The 21,058-nt window shown below is 38.0% G+C and overlaps 1 protein-coding gene across 3 annotated transcripts in view; it reads left to right on the forward strand.

Moving 5' to 3' along the window:
• Positions 1-21,058, forward strand: part of LOC137291627 (microtubule-associated protein futsch-like) — a 163,269-nt gene that overhangs the window by 65,509 nt on the left and 76,702 nt on the right. For 2 of the 3 annotated variants that reach the window (XM_067823034.1, XM_067823035.1), the window contains exon 13: positions 315-472. In XM_067823034.1, the coding sequence (XP_067679135.1) occupies positions 315-472 (158 nt within the window). Of the gene's footprint in view, positions 1-314; positions 473-17,690; positions 18,006-21,058 lie in introns of those variants that run through there. The other variant, XM_067823036.1, reaches the window with a different exon arrangement.

Raw genomic sequence — 21,058 nt, forward strand, 5'->3', positions numbered from 1 at the left:
TCAGCCCAAAGTTACATCCCCAGCTGCTTCCAACGACAGCTACCATTACAGTACCTACTTGAAAACTTCTTCACTAACATGTGGAAGCTCTCTTGGGGCAATGGGGTAGATTAGTGGTTGAAGTGTTTGCTCATCACACCAGAGATCCAGGTTCAATTCCCATTTGCGCACAATGTGCGAAGCCCATTTCTGATGGCCCCTGTTGTGATATTGCTGTAATATTGCCAAAAGCAGCGGAAAACTCAGCTTTCAGAGTTACTCCCCAGAGCTCTCCTACATCCTGAGCATTTTTGTAAACATTGTGACTGTTGCAGCCTCAAGTCTGGAGGCAGACAGCTGGTTCAGTCTGCACCTGGCTGGGGACTCTGTCATGAGTGATGACAGCAAGAACTTTGCAGACCTCCAGCGCAGACTTGTCGACCTCAAGAATGAAATGCAAAAGCTCAACATGGAAGGAGACAGACTGGTATTTGTGAGTACGGTTTGTTGTTATCAACACATCTATGTTATTGTCATGTTTCAGAATAATGTTTGTGTCAAGATGATGTTTTTCAGATTTAAACTTAAAAAATTACAATCAGCAGCTGAAGGAAACACTGCAGGGTTTTTATCTGTACTGGGAATCAGTCACCAGTAATTGACTGAAGCATCATAAAATCTCCCCAAGTTACTGGTGGGTGTAAGAATGAGAGGCTGTATTCTGAACAGTACTGCACAGCAGGAACTATATGATGTATTGTCTGGATGGGCAGATAACACCTTTTTGTGGAGAGGAACTGGAATAAACAAAGGAGGCCAATTTCTGGCAGATCTTTGCAGTTTTCCACAAATCTTCATGTCTGGTTGATGGAGATCTCGGGTTTGTTATATTTCATTCTGTCCTGAAATATAATTCATAACAACAAACTGCCTCCATATTTATACTAGCATGGTCTCAAAATTGTTCTGAAGAAATAATACCTGTGCAATATTCCATGAGAATGATATATCATAAATATTTGCAACAATTCATGTTCTTCCCCCCCCCCCCCCCCATCTCATTGACGTTGGAATACATCAGGTAGTGCTACAAAGAGCCATCTCATTGAAGTCAGATCTCAGTTCCATGGCATCCCATTATGGATCATCTGAGAATGATCTGTTTCCAAAAATCACAGCCCCTTATCTGTAACCTCAAAAAGGTAAAAGGGGCATTTTCTGAATGGCAGTTATGGACAGTGCTGTTATACAATCTAAATCACCCTTTGGACATTCCAGAATGTTCTGTAGTTCAAATTTCAAATATTGTACAGTATTTTTAGCTGACATTGACTTTTGTTAGTTACTTCATGCTGGGTCTACCATGACCTTTACTAGATGTCATCTAATCTTACGACCGCAGCTGTTAGCAGTAAGATCTACTTTAAATAGTTTGATACATATCAAGGTCACATAAATAGTGAAAACATCTCTCCTAAACAACACTCAAGTGTCTAAAATCAAACAATCATTGACTTTTTGGCCTCTTACGATAAACATAGTTGTCTTCTATGGCAAGCATGGATTGCTGAAGACCTATTCTACCCCGGATCTTCACGGGTCTGTAGATATCCGCTTGTTACGTGAAAACACATGCATAGTCATGAACTTGAACTGGAAAATCAGGAGGTGTTTGTTGTTAAGTGCATCTCTCTGTTATGCAGAGGTTTCCTCTTTAGCAATACCAGGCTATGTTAATAGTAAGCTTCAACCCTGAATTAACCAGGAATACTGATCTATCTGCTTCAAATCTGCACCTGTAGTTTCCACCAAAGCTGGAACGAGCACCTGTCACCTTGACATAATGTGATAAAGCTGAAATACTATTGAAGTCATTAGGATAAAGTATACAACTTGTAGCTCCTATCTACAACACTCACCTAACAGAACTCAGGGTTGCTGATGTGCAGCTAGAGCATCCTCGAGAATAATTTTTTAGCTCTCAAGTAAAGTTATGAAAAAAGCTTGCTGTCTGCTCATATTGTTTACACCTTGTCATAAAAATGTTCAGAGTGAATTAAGATGGCTCGCTGTACCTTGATATGGTGCTGCATGACTTATTAATAGGTTTATGTGAGGTAGATAGCACGTATATGGAGTATATATCACTCTGAAGATTGCTATGTGATGCTGACCCACTCTCACATATGGGGAATATATGTCCAATACTATTGGAATTCAGGGAATGTGTGGCCAGATTGACAAGGCGTCATCTGAAGTATGATAGATTTAGGCGTGTTGATATCAAATTGATAGCACTCAACTCTTCAAGGGGTTCTTGGCTCCAATTGATCTTGGATGATGTGATTGTTTTATTGCTTTGTGAAATGTGTGACCATACCAGGATATCATGTTATATAAAGGCACACCGTTCAACAACTGATTAGAATTGACGTTATATAAGTTCAGATAGAATGTATACATGTAGTTGCTGTGTTGTAACAAAAAATCAATTACATACAACATGTATTTGTTGCAATTTCTCAAAGATTTTATGGGGCGTTTTCACTGTGCAGAGTTGCTCCCCTTTATGTTTAAGGTGCCAGTGATTGAATCCCTGATCTCACAGCTGTTTCTTCGTTTGTCAGTTCTATAATCTTGATGATGACGTTCATCATTCATCATGCCACCATCAAGTTCAGGCTTCCAGATAATAACTGATTGGAAGTTTATGTATAATCAAGGGTATTACTGATTCACTAATTCACTGAATACAGACATATATTAAACAGACAATTTACCTTTGATCTCAACTTCAATGGATATTTGAATAATTATTGGATATAGCAAACAGCATTTACATGTAAAGCTGTCTTCTGGTATGTGCGAGATCTTTGTTCAAGTCATCTGCTGAATGCTATGTTACGTGCTTTAAGTCATTGCAAGATTCTTTCAGTTTCATAATTTTCATCTATTTTCATGTTGGTTTCGGTACTTAAGTTTGCTGACACCCACAGTTTGTTTACTGTTATTCTCTTGACAAAGGTTTATGATATTTCAACATTGAACGTGGTATTTTTCAACACGAACAAAGGACAAGAAACAAATTAAGTAGTGATTATATTTGAGTTGGAATTCAAAATAAAATATGGAATCCTATTCATCATCCCTGCTAACAACTGAACTGTTTTTGAAAATGTGTAATCTTTATTGAAGAACCGATACTAGAAAAAATAACTGTTGACATGCTCTCAGTCTTGACAGACAGATTCCATATTTCTAGATTGGCAAGGGGATGTTGACATCTCATGATTGTGACAAAACCAACAACATGGCTGCAATAACAACCAAGGATATTCATATTTTGTCCTTTTTATGAGTGTGGTCGTATATTTGAACGGGAATGTTGAACAGCCCATTCATGAATTCCTTGGGAAGAATAGTTAGTATGTTTCTGATCCAGATACTACTGGAGACACAGTAAACATACATCGTATTCACTGCTAAAATGGTTACTGATGACCTGAAATATCTTGATGTTAGCTAGGTAGAGAAATCCCAGCTTGGTTTTATGTGAGTACTTTGAAATAGGCAAGGGTACAAGAATACTGAATTGCATTTTGTTCACATTCAATTTTTCTTTGCGTGTAGTTTTAATCAATTCAAATCTATTTCAGTTTGTCCAAATTCTTTGAACCCATATTTCTCTAACTGAAATAAGTTCACTTTTTGCAAATATTTGTTTCCTGTTTTTTTAAATGAAATATCTGAACTGGATATTCGTATCACCTTTATTCATCAAGTTATATACTTTGTCCTTTAATGAATGGTAGTGGAGGTCCAAAATTCCTTTAAAAGTAGCTTATCAGAGACTACATTTCCAAGAGAAACAAATAGCAAATGGCAACAAATGGGTTTTAATAAATCAAATATATCACTCCATATATTTATTCTGAAATCAACTGTATATTACATGTTTAACAATATAACAAATTTAGACCCTGATTATCACCAGGTTTTATTTGTTGTATATATTTTCATAATCACACTAAACTGAAATAAGAATAAAAAGCTGTCACGTTAACCCCAATTTCACAATTGTTCATACTTTGAACAAATTTTCTTTGAGTGTTTCAGTGCAACTTCTTTCAAAGGACAGAATCTTTTAGTTAGATTTTGGTAAGTGCAAGCTAATCTGTTGAGCATTCAGCGTTGTTTTCTAAGATAAATCTAAACATTTTAAGCATTTGCGGGATATTTTTTTCCATGTATTTGACTGGTGAGATTGCACTCAGATCTCAACCTGTAAACTCTCAGTAATCTTGTATGTTGTAGAAACAATGTCCTCACATTCTCTTGGTCTGTTGTGTTTGTCTTGAGCAATAAAAAAATATTCTCAAGCCAAAGGTTGACTCCCATGGGGATTTACCAACATCCTTTAGGAAAACCTCACAAACTTTTCCCTGCCGAGTCTTGCTGTAAGGTCTGTCTCAGAGTTTTGTGTTTTGTTACAAATGGTTAGGTGTTTTAACATTTGTATATATTTTTTCAGCATTTGACACCAAAAACATCCTTAAAGGCATTCACTCATTTTACCTGCTTTAGCATCGATTTCACTCTTATCCATTTCTATTTATCTTCTCACATCTATTTCACTGTCAAAGTTGTTGATTTCATTCCTACCTTTCATTTTCTCTTTTCACATCTATTTCACTGTGTGTAATTCCCTTGATGCACCTGTCGTCATACATGCTAATGCTGTCCTCTTACACCCTCTAATTCCTTGAACCTGTTGTGAAAGTTTACCCTCAACAGGTGGCATACACAGACGATTACAACTGTCCACCAGATATTCACCCTCTTCCTAAATCCTTTCCAAGATTTGTCTAATACCTTTCATTGCCATCGTGCCAAGACCTCACAGCACTAACGTCTTTGATTTTCTTGATGGTGTAATCTGTTAAATTTTTGACAATAAACACCATTTACAGTTCTCATCAACATATGTCAGGGAGGCTTCAGCAGTAGGATCAATCCTGTGATATTGATTCCTGGCTGAGGAGCTGACGCTGGTTTACCGTTTAGATAGTCGGTGTTTGGCTTGGCCGAGCACACAGGTGCTTTTGTGGATGTATATTTGTCCTGGGTTTGCAAATGTCATCAGTGACCAAAGTGTTTGGTCTTAGGCTACAGTAAGCTAGATCGTGTCCTGATCTGTGACAGTCTTGTATCTAAATGATGATGTTTCTTGGATACCTCAACAGAGTGGACGTACATTGCGGTATGTAGCTGGTACGTCCATTGTCATTTGTGTCACGTGAATAGTGAAGACTCACATGTGTTTCATGTTGCTTAATGACTGTTATTGGTGTTTCATATGTCTTTCAGATAGTCAAAAAACACTGTCAAAGCAATATTGTGTATTTGAATAAATGTTTTCTGTTTGTTTATTTCTCATATTTACAATATTTGGACATAACTACCATAAGTTTTTACAGAATATAATGAACCTAACAGAACTGAAATTAAACTTGTATACCTTTTGATGGACCCAACATTCAATGAAGACTTGGCTTGTATCTGTGTGTTTTGTTATGTGTGTAGCATTGCTGTTGTGTTCCTCCATAATTATAGGATAGAAAAAACATGTAGTGGAGTGGTACTTAGTCGTCATGACTTTGTGCACTAAATCAAAATGTACAATAAGGTTATAAATTAAAAATACCCCGGAGTAGGACTGGTAAAATTTGGAAGATTTTTTAAAATGTTCTTCAGTAGAAGTAGTATCATCTGAATGGACATTTTAGTTGTTTAAGCAGATATTGAAGTTGTGAGTGACTGAACATGACATTGCAAACAATGTGGAAAATATTGGTCTGTATTTCAAATTAATATTTATTCATTTTTTGTAAGTAAACATCATGGATGTTTCATAGTTTGTTGATTACTGTCTGTCTGTCTGTCTGATACATATCTTTGCCAACCAACTAGCTTGAGGTGGTTGAAACAGTGCATCTGACTGGTCGGTGTTTGTATGTTTTGCGTGTCATGAGGTTGCTTTTGTGACTGTTTAAATTGCAAGATGTTTATAGCAATATAAGTTTCAGCATTTCAAGTATTTACTGAAGAGAAAGATTTGTTCTCTTTATGAGATTTTGCTGTGGTCAAAGATCATACACAGTGCAGTTAATCAACTGTCATATAAGTTCCAATAATTTAGTGTGAGCTTGTTCTGTATTGTATATTGGAGTTTATTGAAGAAGAATAATTTTGTGGTCACAATATTTTATCTCATTCCTTGATTGTGTGTTACTTGGTGTAGTCCACACACCACTGAGCTGTAGGATGTACTGGAGTATGATGGCTGATTGTACCTGCCATTTGATCTGGCCACAGCTGGAGAATGTAACATGCATGTTCTCTGTTAATAATTCAGTAGCTTCATCTCCACTTCAAATCTCAATATTCAAAAGATATTATTGTGAATGAAAGGATATTAACTTTGACAAACCTGTCTCACATTTCTTAGATTTTGAATAAAATATGATGAAGAAATGTCCAGAATGTGTGGTTGTTATAATACTCACTGCAGGTGTTCGGTGAAGTTAAGATGGATAGTTGCAGTCATCAACTGATTCTCTACTGGAGTAGAAAGATAGATGGTAGTATGTATAGCAGATTTTTGCAAACTGAATTGTTTCAGTTGTCAGTAGTCAGTTTGTGTAGTCATATTGGTGACCCTGAGTTGATTCCCCATATGATTACAAAGTGTGTTGCCTATTTCTGGTGTCACCTGACGTGATATTGCTGGAATATTGCTAAAGGTGGTGTAAAACACACACTCATTGTGTAGCTCATTATATTTCACTTGTAGTTGTATGGATTTGTAAGAATTGGTCAACTTCTTTGGGAAAATGTATTCTGCCTCTGGTTCAGAGTAGTAGATTTTCAGTGGCGTATGTAAGTGCTGGTGGCAAGTCTCTGTTGTGTTGGTAAGACAGGCAGTGTGGTTACCTGAAAGGTTAAAGCATCTGTTCATCCTGGCCATACCGGAAACCCGGGTTCTGTTCCCCACATGGGTACAATGTATGAAGCCCATTTCTGGTATCCCCCTTCATAATATTGCTGGAACATTGCCAAGAGCTGCATAAAATCATACTCACTCACCCTGCTTGTAAGAACTGTGCTGTGACCAGAAACGTTTTGTACTGTCAAAGCAAGCATATGTCTCTTGTATCACAGTTTGGAGAAACACATTGTGTTATGGTTACTTTCCCCAGGAAACTCTTGTAATACGAGTTTCGAAAATCATCTCACATAACAAAAAGTATGTTTTCTTTTAAATCCTTGTTTTCTGTGCCTTATTTTGGATATTAGTACACAGCCAAACTTTAACAGACAAAAAAAATGGTCTTGTTTAGTGATGTCCAGACCTGACATTGTCTCATAATAAAATCTAAGAACAAGTATGCCAAGGACCAAGCTGTGGCAATATAAGTATTCAGTGTGTCATATTTAATGTATACCAGCCAGTGGAGATAATGTATAGGCCAATATGTCCAGGAGAAACAACAGGTTGATTTAGGTCTTATCTATGTTTATGTCATGCTTGTGACAAGAGACATGGCCACTGTAACAGACATTTCACCGTCAAGTAAGCAGGAGCTGTAGGTATGTGGTGGAATATGGTTCTGGATTGCGTCAAAGTGTCATGTTTGTCAACACTGTGTCAACACATTTCTGGCAAACTGCCATGTAGTTCTTGCCATTGTTCTTCTAGAGCTGTAGAGATATAAGGCATATTCTTTATCATTAAGGTATGTCTGTTTTAGTTTTCTCAGGTGGAAGTCTGCACAAAAATATTGCATTAGCAAACTTCATTTCTGTCATTAACATTGAAATATTGAGGTAAAAACAGAGGTGTGTATATAAATTAACAATGTATACCACTTTACTAAGTGGTAACTTTATCAATATTTATAAGAACAAAGTTAGTATAGTTTCTTATTTCAACATTTTGATATATAGGACACCTAAGATGTCATTGCATTCTATGATGAGTTAATGTCTGTCTCACATCTGTGAGTGTCCTTAAAGAGTATAAGGTGCCCAGACAGATGTCATTTGAATTTTACAATGTCTTGGAACACAATTCTTTATCCAATTTTTGGTTTTGTTGATTATTCAATGCCTGTAATAACTGAAACCTCCTGCTTGATGGTTTGAAATATATGCCTCAAGGAGTGCATTGTCAGTACAAGAAACCAAGTCTGTGAACATATACTGAGGGAAAAAATAAAGGAACACTATTTCATGGGTTCCTTTATTTTTTAAAGATTTTCATCCACAGTGCAAATTAAAACAAAGCTTGATAGGAATCCTGTCAAAGAATAAAGGAACACTCTTTCATATGTTCCCTTATTTGCTTCCTTCAGTATATATTGTTAATTGTCTAAATATGTGCCATCTGGCTGTATATAGTTTAGATCAAACTGTTCATTGTCACTTAAGTGTCTTACTCTTTGAATATCTGTGATGTGTATGTACTTGGTCATATCATGTCACTCTGTTCACACGGCATTGAAATTGACAATAAAAAAATCCTGTTCATGTCATGTATATATCATGTATATTTCATGTGCGCTATTTCCCCAGATATGTAAGTACCTGCCCAGGTCTATGATCCCAGTAACACACAGATATAGCCATACTCACACCTGCCATAAACATGAGTACCTAGATCACAGGGGGAACCTTAACATCAGGGAACTGGCGTTTAGTATTCTCATATCAGTGGTTGTGACTGATAGCCCAGTGAACAGGTCATCATCGCATCGGTAGAAACTTTGGGGATTAGTGAAGGATTAAAATTAGTCAATTTCAAGGTAAGCAATTTTCTGGACAATGAATTTGTCAATATTGCTAGAGATCTGTTGATATTTTTGTAATGATTTGCTGTAAAATATTTATACCTATTCATTTAAACTGTGACTAAAATAGCTCTACTTTTGCTCTCTTGTTTGATGTCAGCAAGTTTCTGTCTAAGCCTGACTGAAACTTAATCCCCCACACCTGCTGTGATGCATGTAGATCTATATGTACAATAGCATTGTGATATAATTGTATATGTACTGTGGTAGGGATGTATATGCACTGATCAGATGCTTCAAGTACCTTTGTGGACTAGACAGTATGTGTCAGGTTACGTACTGGTTTCTGCATACTCAGTCTCTCTCTGCTCCAAATACATGGAAATTGGATTTTGGTGATCTGCTTCATGAATATATTGTGGTATAAGGCCTAGAAGTCTAAGGCCCAGCAGGCTCAGGCATAGCAGTCTAAGGCCCAGTAGCCTGGGGCCCATCTTTCTAAAGGCCAGTAGTGTAAGGCTTAGCAGTCTAGGTCCGAGCTATCCTAGACCCAATGGTCAAAGACCCAGCATTCTAGGACAAAGTGCTCTGAGGTCCAACACTAACCTTCTCTGAAGTCAAGGCCCAGCTGCTCAATTTTAGTTGTATCCTATAGTTCTGATGTGCTGTAGAGGGTCACATCCAAAACTGATCTCCAGTTTTTGTCTGTGGTCTGTGATGGTGACTTCATTGCATGCAGCACTTCAGGCTCTAATGGCCCATGCTTTGATAGGATGTAAATACTTTTTCACTGTATTTAGTCAACTTTACGTGAAGGCCGTAGTGACATTTTTTTATATCTGTTTGCCCTCTACAACAGCTTGACAGATGCTGCCATCGTATAGTATACTGAAGCTCTACATTCTGACCTGAAGTGTGCAGAGATATCTATTTGCTGCCTGTGTTTGAGATACATGTGTCACCATCATCATTACATGTAGCCATCTTTTCACTAAGGACATGTGTACACATAGTCACCACAGGCATGATATACTGCCTCCTTGTAAAACATGACTTACAGACCATGACATATGTACTGATGAGGTGCTGTGGTGGGTCAGAGGTCATGTGGTGATTGGTCACTGGTTGCTTGTGCAGACTGGCCTGTATAGGTGACAGTGGGTAAGTGGTTGTCTGTGATATCTCCTGAAGTACCAGATTTCACACACAAGCTGAGTTGTTGGCACAGGAAAACACGGTTCTTGCCATGAAAAACTTGACAATGGTTTTTGAACCTGAGTTTCAGGCATCCATAAATGTAATTTCTCTAGCGTCAGCCCTGAAGATGTTCCTCACCCACCTCCAAGTCAGTACACACTGTGGAAAGGTGTTCATCAAACTCTGAGATACACATCTGAAATAGCCATTGTCACCATCAAGTTTTCAAACTGCTCTGCTCCATCTTCATCTGTTCTGTCTGGATCTTCCCCTTTTTCTTGATGGCATCTTTTCATAACTTGTTTAAGTGACATTTTAGAAGCTGAAAATGGAACAGATTTTATAGGTAATGACTTCTTATATTTCATGAGTGTGCTGTTTCAGTACAGATTTTTGTCCCTGCTTAACTATGGACTAAAAAGGAAGGGTACTACTGACATCCAACATTCCAATGATTATGTTGCAAGGTTAAACTGCACCAACACTGTGGTCCTACTATCTGACAGGATATAACTGTATATACAGTATTAAACCAAACTACCTCACTCTATTATCTGTCGACTAAAACAAATTGTTAGTTCCTATGAGACAGAAATACGTTCCCTGTCCCCTCTTGACTTAGTTTGTTATAAGTGAACTTTACCAAAACATCTCTAAAACATTCCTACATTGTACAGTTATATATCTTTTCTCTGTTTGTTTCATATTTGGCTCACTCATGTCATGATGACCATGAATGACCTCCAACAATATGATAATAAATCATGACAGCATGGTACATGATATAGTAAAACCAAGGTTATGAGGCTGAAGAATTAAATATCAAACAGGAAGTCCTGAACCCAAAATGCTGATAAATGTGCCTCTGTCTTGCTGTAAATCAGCTCACTTGACGTTTATTAACTCAACGAAAAAACAACAGCAATCCTTCAACTGTCTGTACCATATGTACATTCTGTATTTGTGAAATAGTGATTGTTGTACAATGGCATCAGCTGCACTTTTGCTGTTTGTAGAATCCATTTTGGACTGGGGTCAAGATGTCACAGGCATTTTTGTAAAAAGTTATCTCCCCTGGTGTTCTAGAAGCCTGTGATCATGGGTTCAGTTCTCTGATTATGTTTCCAAACCTTTTTTGTGGATTTCATAGATGTAAACATTTAAGACTTGCATCACTTGCCAACAAGATAACATACCATGATAGAGCTGAGATACTGAACATGGTATTATGTAAGGCCTGCATTCTTGACTGATAGTAAGTGTCATTATGTTTTTGTGTGAGTTAAAGTAACTGATCAAACACAGTTGTGTCAAACTTTGATGTTTCCTTATTTAGTCATCATTTTGAGTTTGTGTCAAACCTCCAAGTATGTATTAAGGTTTCTTCAACTTTTGCAATTTTTCATATGTAGTACTGTATTTGACATTGTTTTAATGACACCACACTGGAGTTCTGAAAGGGATATCCATCAGTGATCAGTATCACGGTACAATCAATGTTACACCTATGACATTGTATGACTTAAGGAGAAAATGTTCAGGACAAGTCAATATCACACTGCATAAAACTAGGTTAAAATGACACAATTCCTGTTTCGACACAACACAAGGTACCTCTTTTGACACATCTTTAGCCTTTTCTCCCTTAAGTAAATATCCCGGTGTGAAAGATCATAGTAACGACAGACTGTGATGAAAACATAGATACCTTTCATTGTTACCTGCTGTAATGCATGTAATGTACACACATCAATGTTTGTGTCTGCACTCATGTCATGCCGGCAAGATGTCCATTTCACTGACAACATCACATTGACATGGATGTATATCGCATGTCACTGACGTCACATTGACATGGATGTGTACCGCCTGTCACTGACAACATCACATTGACATGGATGTATACTGCCTGTCACTGACAACATCACATTGACATGGATGTATACCGCCTGTCACTGACAACATCACATTGACATGGATGTATACCGCCTGTCACTGACAACATCACATTGACATGGATGTATGCTGCATGTCACTGACAACATCACATTGACATGGATGTGTACCGCCTGTCACTGACAACATCACATTGACATGGATGTATACCGCCTGTCACTGACATCACATTGTCATGGATGTATGCTGCATGTCACTGACAACATCACATAGACATGGATGTATGCTGCATGTCACTGACAACATCACATTGACATGGATGTATACTGCATGTCACTGACAACATCACATTGTCATGGATGTATGCTGCATGTCACTGACAACATCACATTGTCATGGATGTATGCTGCATGTCACTGACAACATCACATAGACATGGATGTATGCTGCATGTCACTGACAACATCACATTGTCATGGATGTATGCTGCATGTCACTGACAACATCACATTGTCATGGATGTATGCTGCATGTCACTGACAACATCACATTGTCATGGATGTATGCTGCATGTCACTGACAACATCACATAGACATGGATGTATGCTGCATGTCACTGACAACATCACATTGTCATGGATGTATGCTGCATGTCACTGACAACATCACATTGTCATGGATGTATGCTGCATGTCACTGACAACATCACATTGTCATGGATGTATGCTGCATGTCACTGACAACATCACATTGTCATGGATGTATGCTGCATGTCACCGACAGCGTCACATTGTCATGGATATATACTACATGTGACTGACAACATCACATTGACATGGATGTATACTGCATGTCACTGACAACATCACATTGACATGGATGTATGCTGCATGTCACTGACATCACATTGTCATGGATGTATGCTGCATGTCACTGACAACATCACATTGACATGGATGTATGCTGCATGTCACTGACAACATCACATTGACATGGATGTATGCTGCATGTCACTGACATCACATTGTCATGGATGTATGCTGCATGTCACTGACAACATCACATTGTCATGGATGTATGCTGCATGTCACTGACAACATCACATTGTCATGGATGTATGCTGCATGTCACTGACAACATCACATTGTCATGGATGTATGCTGCATGTCACTGACAACATCACATTGTCATGGATGTATACTGTATGTCACTGACAACATCACATAGACATGGATGTATACCGCCTGTCACTGACAACATCACATTGACATGGATGTATGCTGCATGTCACTGACATCACATTGTCATGGATGTATGCTGCATGTCACTGACAACATCACATTGTCATGGATGTATGCTGCATGTCACTGACAACATCACATTGACATGGATGTATGCTGCATGTCATTGACAACATCACATTGTCATGGATGTATGCTGCATGTCACTGACAACATCACATAGACATGGATGTATGCTGCATGTCACTGACAACATCACATTGTCATGGATGTATACTGTATGTCACCGACAGCGTCACATAGACATGGATGTATGCTGCATGTCACTGACAACATCACATTGACATGGATGTATACTGCATGTCACTGACAACATCACATTGACATGGATGTATGCTGCATGTCACTGACAACATCACATTGACATGGATGTATACCGCCTGTCATTGACAACATCACATTGTCATGGATGTATACCGCCTGTCACTGACAACATCACATTGACATGGATGTATGCTGCATGTCACTGACATCACATTGTCATGGATGTATGCTGCATGTCACTGACAACATCACATTGTCATGGATGTATACTGCATGTCACTGACAACATCACATTGTCATGGATGTATGCTGCATGTCACTGACAACATCACATTGACATGGATGTATGCTGCATGTCACTGACAACATCACATTGTCATGGATGTATTCTGCATGTCACCGACAATGTCACATTGTCATGGATGTATACTACATGTCACCGACAACATCACATTGTCATGGTTGTATACTGCATGTCACTGACACATTGACATGGATGTATGCTGCATGTCACCGACAGTGTCACATTGTCATGGATGTATGCTGCATGTCACTGACAACGTCACATAGACATGGATGTATGCTGCATGTCACTGATGTCATATAGACATGGATGTATAATACTGGGATTGACAAAAACATGTTGAGTTGGTATGACTAATGTCAGAAGTGTGATGTATTGACCAGGAAAGAGCTATTGTAAAGTGAACTTTGTGATGTTAGGTAGGGTTAAAAGATGAAGTAGTGATGATTTCTCAAAAAAAAGGAGTCTAGTGGGAATTCATATTCAAAACATATTTTCCAAACTGAAATTTCTGAAACTGAATAGATGTTAAGAGTAACAGCTCAGTGTATTCTTTAAAGGGACAATGGAGACTTCATCATTTTCTTGCAAAACTGTTTGCACTCACGTGCCTATACATACCTAAAGTCATGGATGTTAGTGTTTGAGATAACACTCAGGTCTCATGCTGCATAAGGACGTTGAGTACACAAATGCTGACACTGGTATGTGTCGACCACTGGGCTTAATATCAAATTGTAGCTGGGTAAATATTGACTGGTATTGTGTTGTGTGGGGGTCTGGATTGTGGGTAAGCCATAGGGTTATCATTGTCAGTGAGAGGTGGTTGGCTCCCTTGATAATGAAATGGGATAACAATGTGATATGCTGAGCTTCCACATTCCTCATGGCTTCTGGTCGTAGTGTACTCATCAAAATCTTTTGAGCAAAGTATTCATGAATGTCCTGTAATTAGAATGTGTTCATTCATGCCATGTGGCTATAGTGTCTTCATATATGTCCTTTGACTAGAGTGTGTTTGTGAATGTCCTTTAACTCGTGTGTATTTATGAATGTTCATCTTATCAATGTTCATTAATGTCCTAATATCAGAATGTATCCATTAATGTCCTCAAAGCAGAGCATTGTTCATGAATGTCATGAAAATGTTTGCTTGAGTGTCCTCAGATCAGAGGTATATTCTTTATAGCGTTATGATATATCCTGCCTCTGTGTTCATGCAAGTCTATGAGCCAGTGGACTGAAGCAGAGCAATGGAGAGACTTTTCAAAAGTTTTGAGTGTTTGGTAGCTTAGGGTACTGTTATGAGAACTCTCCCCTCCTTACTTAGTGTTAGGACATCAGATTACTGTGACAAGATATAAGTCTCTCCTGTCACTGATCGTTATACTTGACACAGATAGAAGAATAAGAGTGCATATCAATGTGTGAAAAAAATCTCATTTTTTATATGTTTATCCAGAAGTAGGTTGTGTGTTTCATGTTGTACATGTCACAGGCTATCAGTCTTAAGACACGACACTTCGGAGATTTATTTGATTTGCATGTCAGTGGTGAACCAACATTGAGGTGTAGTCAAATACTATATATTATTGTCAGCCCTAGATTAGGAGAGTGTCAATATAGTTCAAATATACACATACAACTGACCTTCACGATATGTCAGGACACCGACTTTGATGAATCTCACTGAACAACTAATGGTTACAGCCACCCTCACAGATTCAGTTTCATTTATGGATCCACTGTGTCATTTTTTTAAAATATACTTCAAATATTCCTTTATTTGCAGTTTTTGCTTTGCACATAGTGCCAGAACATGTATTTAGCATTCTTTATATGTTAAATGATAACTGGCAGTTTGACAGACGAACATCAAGCTTCACCTGAATCCTAACATCAATGTTTATACAGAATTTGTTTGTGTGTGTTTTTGTTTCTCACATAGGTTTTAAATGGAAATTTAATAGTTTCTAAATCTGTCTTGAAATCACTTTTATACTTATGAAGGGATCTGTAAATAGAAACTTAATTCCAGTGAAATCCTCACTGAAGGGCTTTGGAAGAATTAGCTATGCTTGTGACTTATAAGTGAAGTTAGCTCCCTGTTTGTGGTTTCAACTTTCATACAAGATCTGCATCGTGATAAAATAGTTGTCTGTTACAATGGCTGTGTGGTGAACTGTGTCAGCCTTGGAACTGATACCTCCTAGTCAGCTACACTAAAATATGTCCAGTCTCAACTGAAAGATTCAGATTATGTATCTAAACATCAGGACAGAACTAGTCATTGGAGTTTCACCAAATACTTTGTGCCAGAGAGTTTCATTTTGACAGCTTTATTGGGAGCAGGGAGGGTAAAGGAGAGGACATAATGTCAGAGCATCAGGTGATTGGTTTTGTTTACTCATTTCACCTTAATATGTAATAACTAGACTTCTTGGTAGGCTCATTCATAATGATGTGGAGTGCGCCATTTGATAAAACAATGGTTAAGTGACTCTGTTGTGATTGATCATTGCAGGGTTAGGTTGTTTTTGTAAGAAATGGATATAAATACTTTAAAATTCTGAAACTGAAGATACTTTTTCTTTAATAATGTATTGGGACAGGGAGGATAGTGTATAAAACCAGCATCCCTAGTCATCATTTAACAAAGCATACATTTCGTAATGTATCAGGACTTCTCTATGGTGATATATGTATACATCGTGATCAAGATAGAATGACTGAACTATGAATGCTTGGAATTCCACAATTTCATTTCTTTGGGCAGAAAAAAAGATGTGAGAAAATGTTAAAAACATAACAAAAAGACGTGCATATTGTATAAAGCATTATTCACTGCCATGACTTGACAGCTGGAGGGAATGATGCTACACAGAGCCCATTACAGGGATGTGTAGTCAGCCATAACAATTACATGCTTCCATTAGCTTAAGTTGTACATAAAAACTCTAAAAAATATCTTAATGTATGTATCAGGCAGCGTTGGATATGATGTGGCTATTATTGTGGCAGTCAAGCAAATTCTAATGGCACATAACTGGAATATATAACATTATTCATGTGAGTAGGTTGCAACATTTTTGTACATTTTCTCTGCATGTGTAATAGGGATTACTTGCTGGAACTTCTGTTTAGTGTGTCAGTTTCACTCAAGGTTTCTATACATTTGTGATGTGAATTTTTTTTTTTAAATTCTTTGTAAGTCATCTTCTATGACTTAAATGTATTTTTTTTCTTCTGTTTTTAAGGCAAATCAATACCTCTTGTTACTGATGAAATCTCAGTTTCTCAAATAAAGGTGACTAATTTCACACCAACTACAATATTTGGCTTTAAGACAATGCATACAAGTGTTAACGTGTGTTGTCAACATCATGTGGTAATGTCGTCTGTGTCCATTATATCACCCGCTGTGTAATCAGTAAACAGAAGGAGAGATAGTTTGTGTTTGGTCATGCCTAGTTGCCTCCAGCAGAGTGATGGGCTGTACCTCAAACAACAGGACTGGTGAACCATGGCCCAATGGCTTTGTAACCCCTTGTGGCTCAACTACCTTATCACCTGTTTTGTATATGGCATATTTGCATGATCAAAGGCACCCATATTGAAGTGATTATCAGCTTGTGAACTGTGGCTGGTAGAGACAAGTAGTGAACGTCTTCACTTTCTGATGTAGCATCATCCTTGAGAAGCCTCAAGTTTATATTCCGAGGTCAGCCAGGGGACGAAATATACATACTTCACTCCCTCATTATAAGGCAGGGAGGACAACATCAAAGGAGAGAAACCTGCTCTATTTTCATATCACACTGTATTTCAGAAGTGAAATGTACAAACGTCAGTTTCATTAAGTGTCAGTCAAGTGTAAAATTGACATGATGAAGATGGAAATGTTTGTATAGCGAGGAGTTATGATATGCAGAGCCTTCTGCTTGGACAACAATAGACAGATTTATTTCTCCTTCCAATCCATGAGACACCCGAGGTATTGGTCAGCCGGACGACAGTAGCTGGCACACTTACATCCCCATCTTGGATCACTCACCTTCATGGACAGGCAACATTTCGTGTGGCTGTGAGACTCGCATGCACTTAGGCCTCGTCTTGCACATCTTGGTTTTCACACTGTGGACACTTTAGCTTGGAGTTTTGGTGCAAGTTATTTGAAATATGTCCTTGCTGAAGGGAGTTTTCCCAGGGAGGAGGGTAAGTGTGTCACAGTTTGTTTGTGGAATTGTAATAATGTGTTGAAGTTCCTTCATGATGATTGAAGTCTCAGAGTTGTCATTGTAGTACACTTCACTTGTTTGTTTATATTTACTGCGAAATTGAAATCACAAGAAATTCATATGGAACTGTTAATGTTAATTTGTCAGTAAACCTTTTTGTGAAGGAATATTATAGTAACTGTAAGGGATTGTAGTTAGCACTTTACCACTAGACCACATTAATTTATCTAGTCTGTATGCATAGGAATTGTAATTATATTTTATCAGTTTGAAATACTTAATGTTATAATGATAATTATGTGTATGTGTATTGTGCTGAGTTACATTCATAATGTGTACTTGTGGCACCACAATAGTCACAGGTGGAAAGTTCACAGAAGGAGATAGTCGCTTGGGATGGAACTTTCTCAAGAGAATTTTTTTTTGCATTTGTTTTGAGGATTAGATGGGATTACTCTTTTATGTTTTCATACTTTCTTGACCTCATAGTTATATACTGTATTGTGAAATCTGGAACTGAAAGAAAATACAATCACTAAGATGCATTTGTGCTTGCTGAAGAAGAGTTAACAGTTCTTTTGGTACTGGAATCTTTGAGGTTAGTAGCAAGTGTATTTTTATATGCCCTAGTGCTAGATCATTTACAATAACTTATGAGTGATTAACTGTCAACATTCTGTAGACTTTTGTATCCATTTTTCATAAGATTGTTGTATATGGCCTATGTAGCTTAGCATAAAAGCCAGAAACTGACCTTGGAATGGTTTAGATGCCTTAGAAATTGTTCACATGAAATGCACCATCACTATGTTACATGCCAAGCATTCTATACAGAAAGGAGACTTTAAAGCAGAAATAATATTTTAGACATAGTTGTCATTAGCAACTGTGACACTTGAAATACATGAGGGTACTCTTGATGCTGTTTAATACTGAAATGAAGATCCAGATGGTAAAGACAAGGTCATGTACCTGACAGACATTTAATGGGGATGACCTATTTCAACACTGTATGTTCCCATTCTCCTAATCTTTCCCCAAACTCTGTGAAACAGCTGTCCATGAGCCTTGGGTCTTGTTACCTATTTGTTTGATAGGATAGAATGGAGGAATATTTTCACAAGGTATGTTGACAAAGTGTGGATGGACAGTGGACATGTCTGCTGTTCCTATTGTCCTCTGACTCAAGAATTGTGTCAAATACATTTGAGTGTACTGATGTATGTATTGCTGGGGTAGTGTATGGTATCACTCTCATTTAGTTTTTCAAAGAAGAATGTCTTCACTGACCATGATATGTCTGGTATTAAGTGACTTTAACGACTGACATGGTGGAACTAAGACAATCTAAACTATTCCGCATCCATTCATAGCTTCATCTTGATTTTGTTTCTCGGTTTCTCAGCACCAAACTCTTCTCATGGGATTCATGTCAGATAATGCTATGACCTGTATCACTTCACTGTTACCCACCATTTGAGGCAGACACGGTGATGGAACTGAAATACTGTTCAAACGGGTTTAAGCTTACCACTCACTCACACACACTCACTCACTCACTCACTCACTCACTCACTCACTCACTCGCCCACTCATTCGCCCACTCACTTGAATCCATTGCATTAATCCTTTCATGGCTTGCTCTCAAAACTGACCTGTGAAGGTCCCGGGGTAGAATAGGCCTTCAGCAACCCATGCTTGCCATAAAAGGCGATTCAGCTTGTCGTAAGAGGCGACTAACGGGATCGGGTGGTCAAGCTCGCTGACTTGGTTGACACATGTCATCGGTTCCCAATTGCCCAGATCGATGCTCATGTTGTTGATCACTGGATTGTCTGGTCCAGACTCGATTATTTACAGACCGCCGCCATATAGCTGGAATATTGCTGAGTGCGGCGTAAAACTAAACTCACTGACTGCTCTCAAAACTTTATTTGTCAGTTGGAATGTGTTATTGTTTGGGTGATTATGGGTAATCACACCCTGTATGTTTGCAGTGTAGTGAATGTTCTGCTCACAATGTGGCCAGGCATAATGATTGTGCTATCTCTAGGTGGAGGTATATTTATCTCCATAGACTGATTCAGCTGATGGTAATACACACTGGCTGGGGTGATTGTGGTGTAGAGGTCATGCTGTTGTTTCCTGTCACTAATCAGATTTATTGTTCACAAAGAAGGTTTCAAATGTTCCTGATCTGATTGTGAAGGCAATAGTGGTGTTATAGTGAGACTGGTGTTACATGGAACCAGGGATGAAGGTGTATTAAGTAGGGTGATTTGTGGCATCATTAAATGGGGTTGCGAGAGAGTGGTATCGCTGGTAGCTTAGATGGGAGTAGAGAGACTTTGGCTGAAGGGAACATTGGGAATCTTGTCAGTTCAGGTGTTCACTTGCTCAGTTCTCCACAAGGATACAATGTGTGAAGACCATTCCTGTGTTTATTGGCCTAAAACTATATGCATTATTGTCTGCAATGAAATGTTTTGTTCCTTTTTGAGTGTTTTTTAAGAACTTGTGATGTGCAATATTGACAAGCTTTATGCATAACAACTTCTTTTAAGTGCAGTGTTTTGATACAGATTCTTCAACCGTTGTCATTTTTTTTCGTGAACAAGTTTACAAGAATCTGTATTGAAACATCACACTGCCAAAATAATATTTCATATTTTATTCATTTGCAGAAATTCTGCCACTTGCAGTCATCATTATCTGTTAATCCAGTGTTAGATGTAGCTGCAGGTGATTTTACCTTGTTTGGTCATATCATAAATAAATGTAAGAATCTAACACACAACGTCACTGCTTTGTAAGGAGTTACAGGCCTTATCTGGATCAGGATCATGTGTACAAGTTCTGCCACAATCCTTGCTCTGTCAATACCATACATCTGTGGTTGGATCTGATACATTGTTGAGGAGAGATAGATACTTTGCAAATGTTTTTGCATTCTTTCTAACAGAAAGGCTGAGACATTCCCTTCCATTGCACATTGAAAGTAATGGTTTTCATGATGTCCAACTGCGTCGA

Source organism: Haliotis asinina, chromosome 7 (genome assembly GCF_037392515.1).
Source record: "Haliotis asinina isolate JCU_RB_2024 chromosome 7, JCU_Hal_asi_v2, whole genome shotgun sequence".
Classification (NCBI taxonomy): Eukaryota; Metazoa; Mollusca; class Gastropoda; order Lepetellida; family Haliotidae; genus Haliotis; species Haliotis asinina.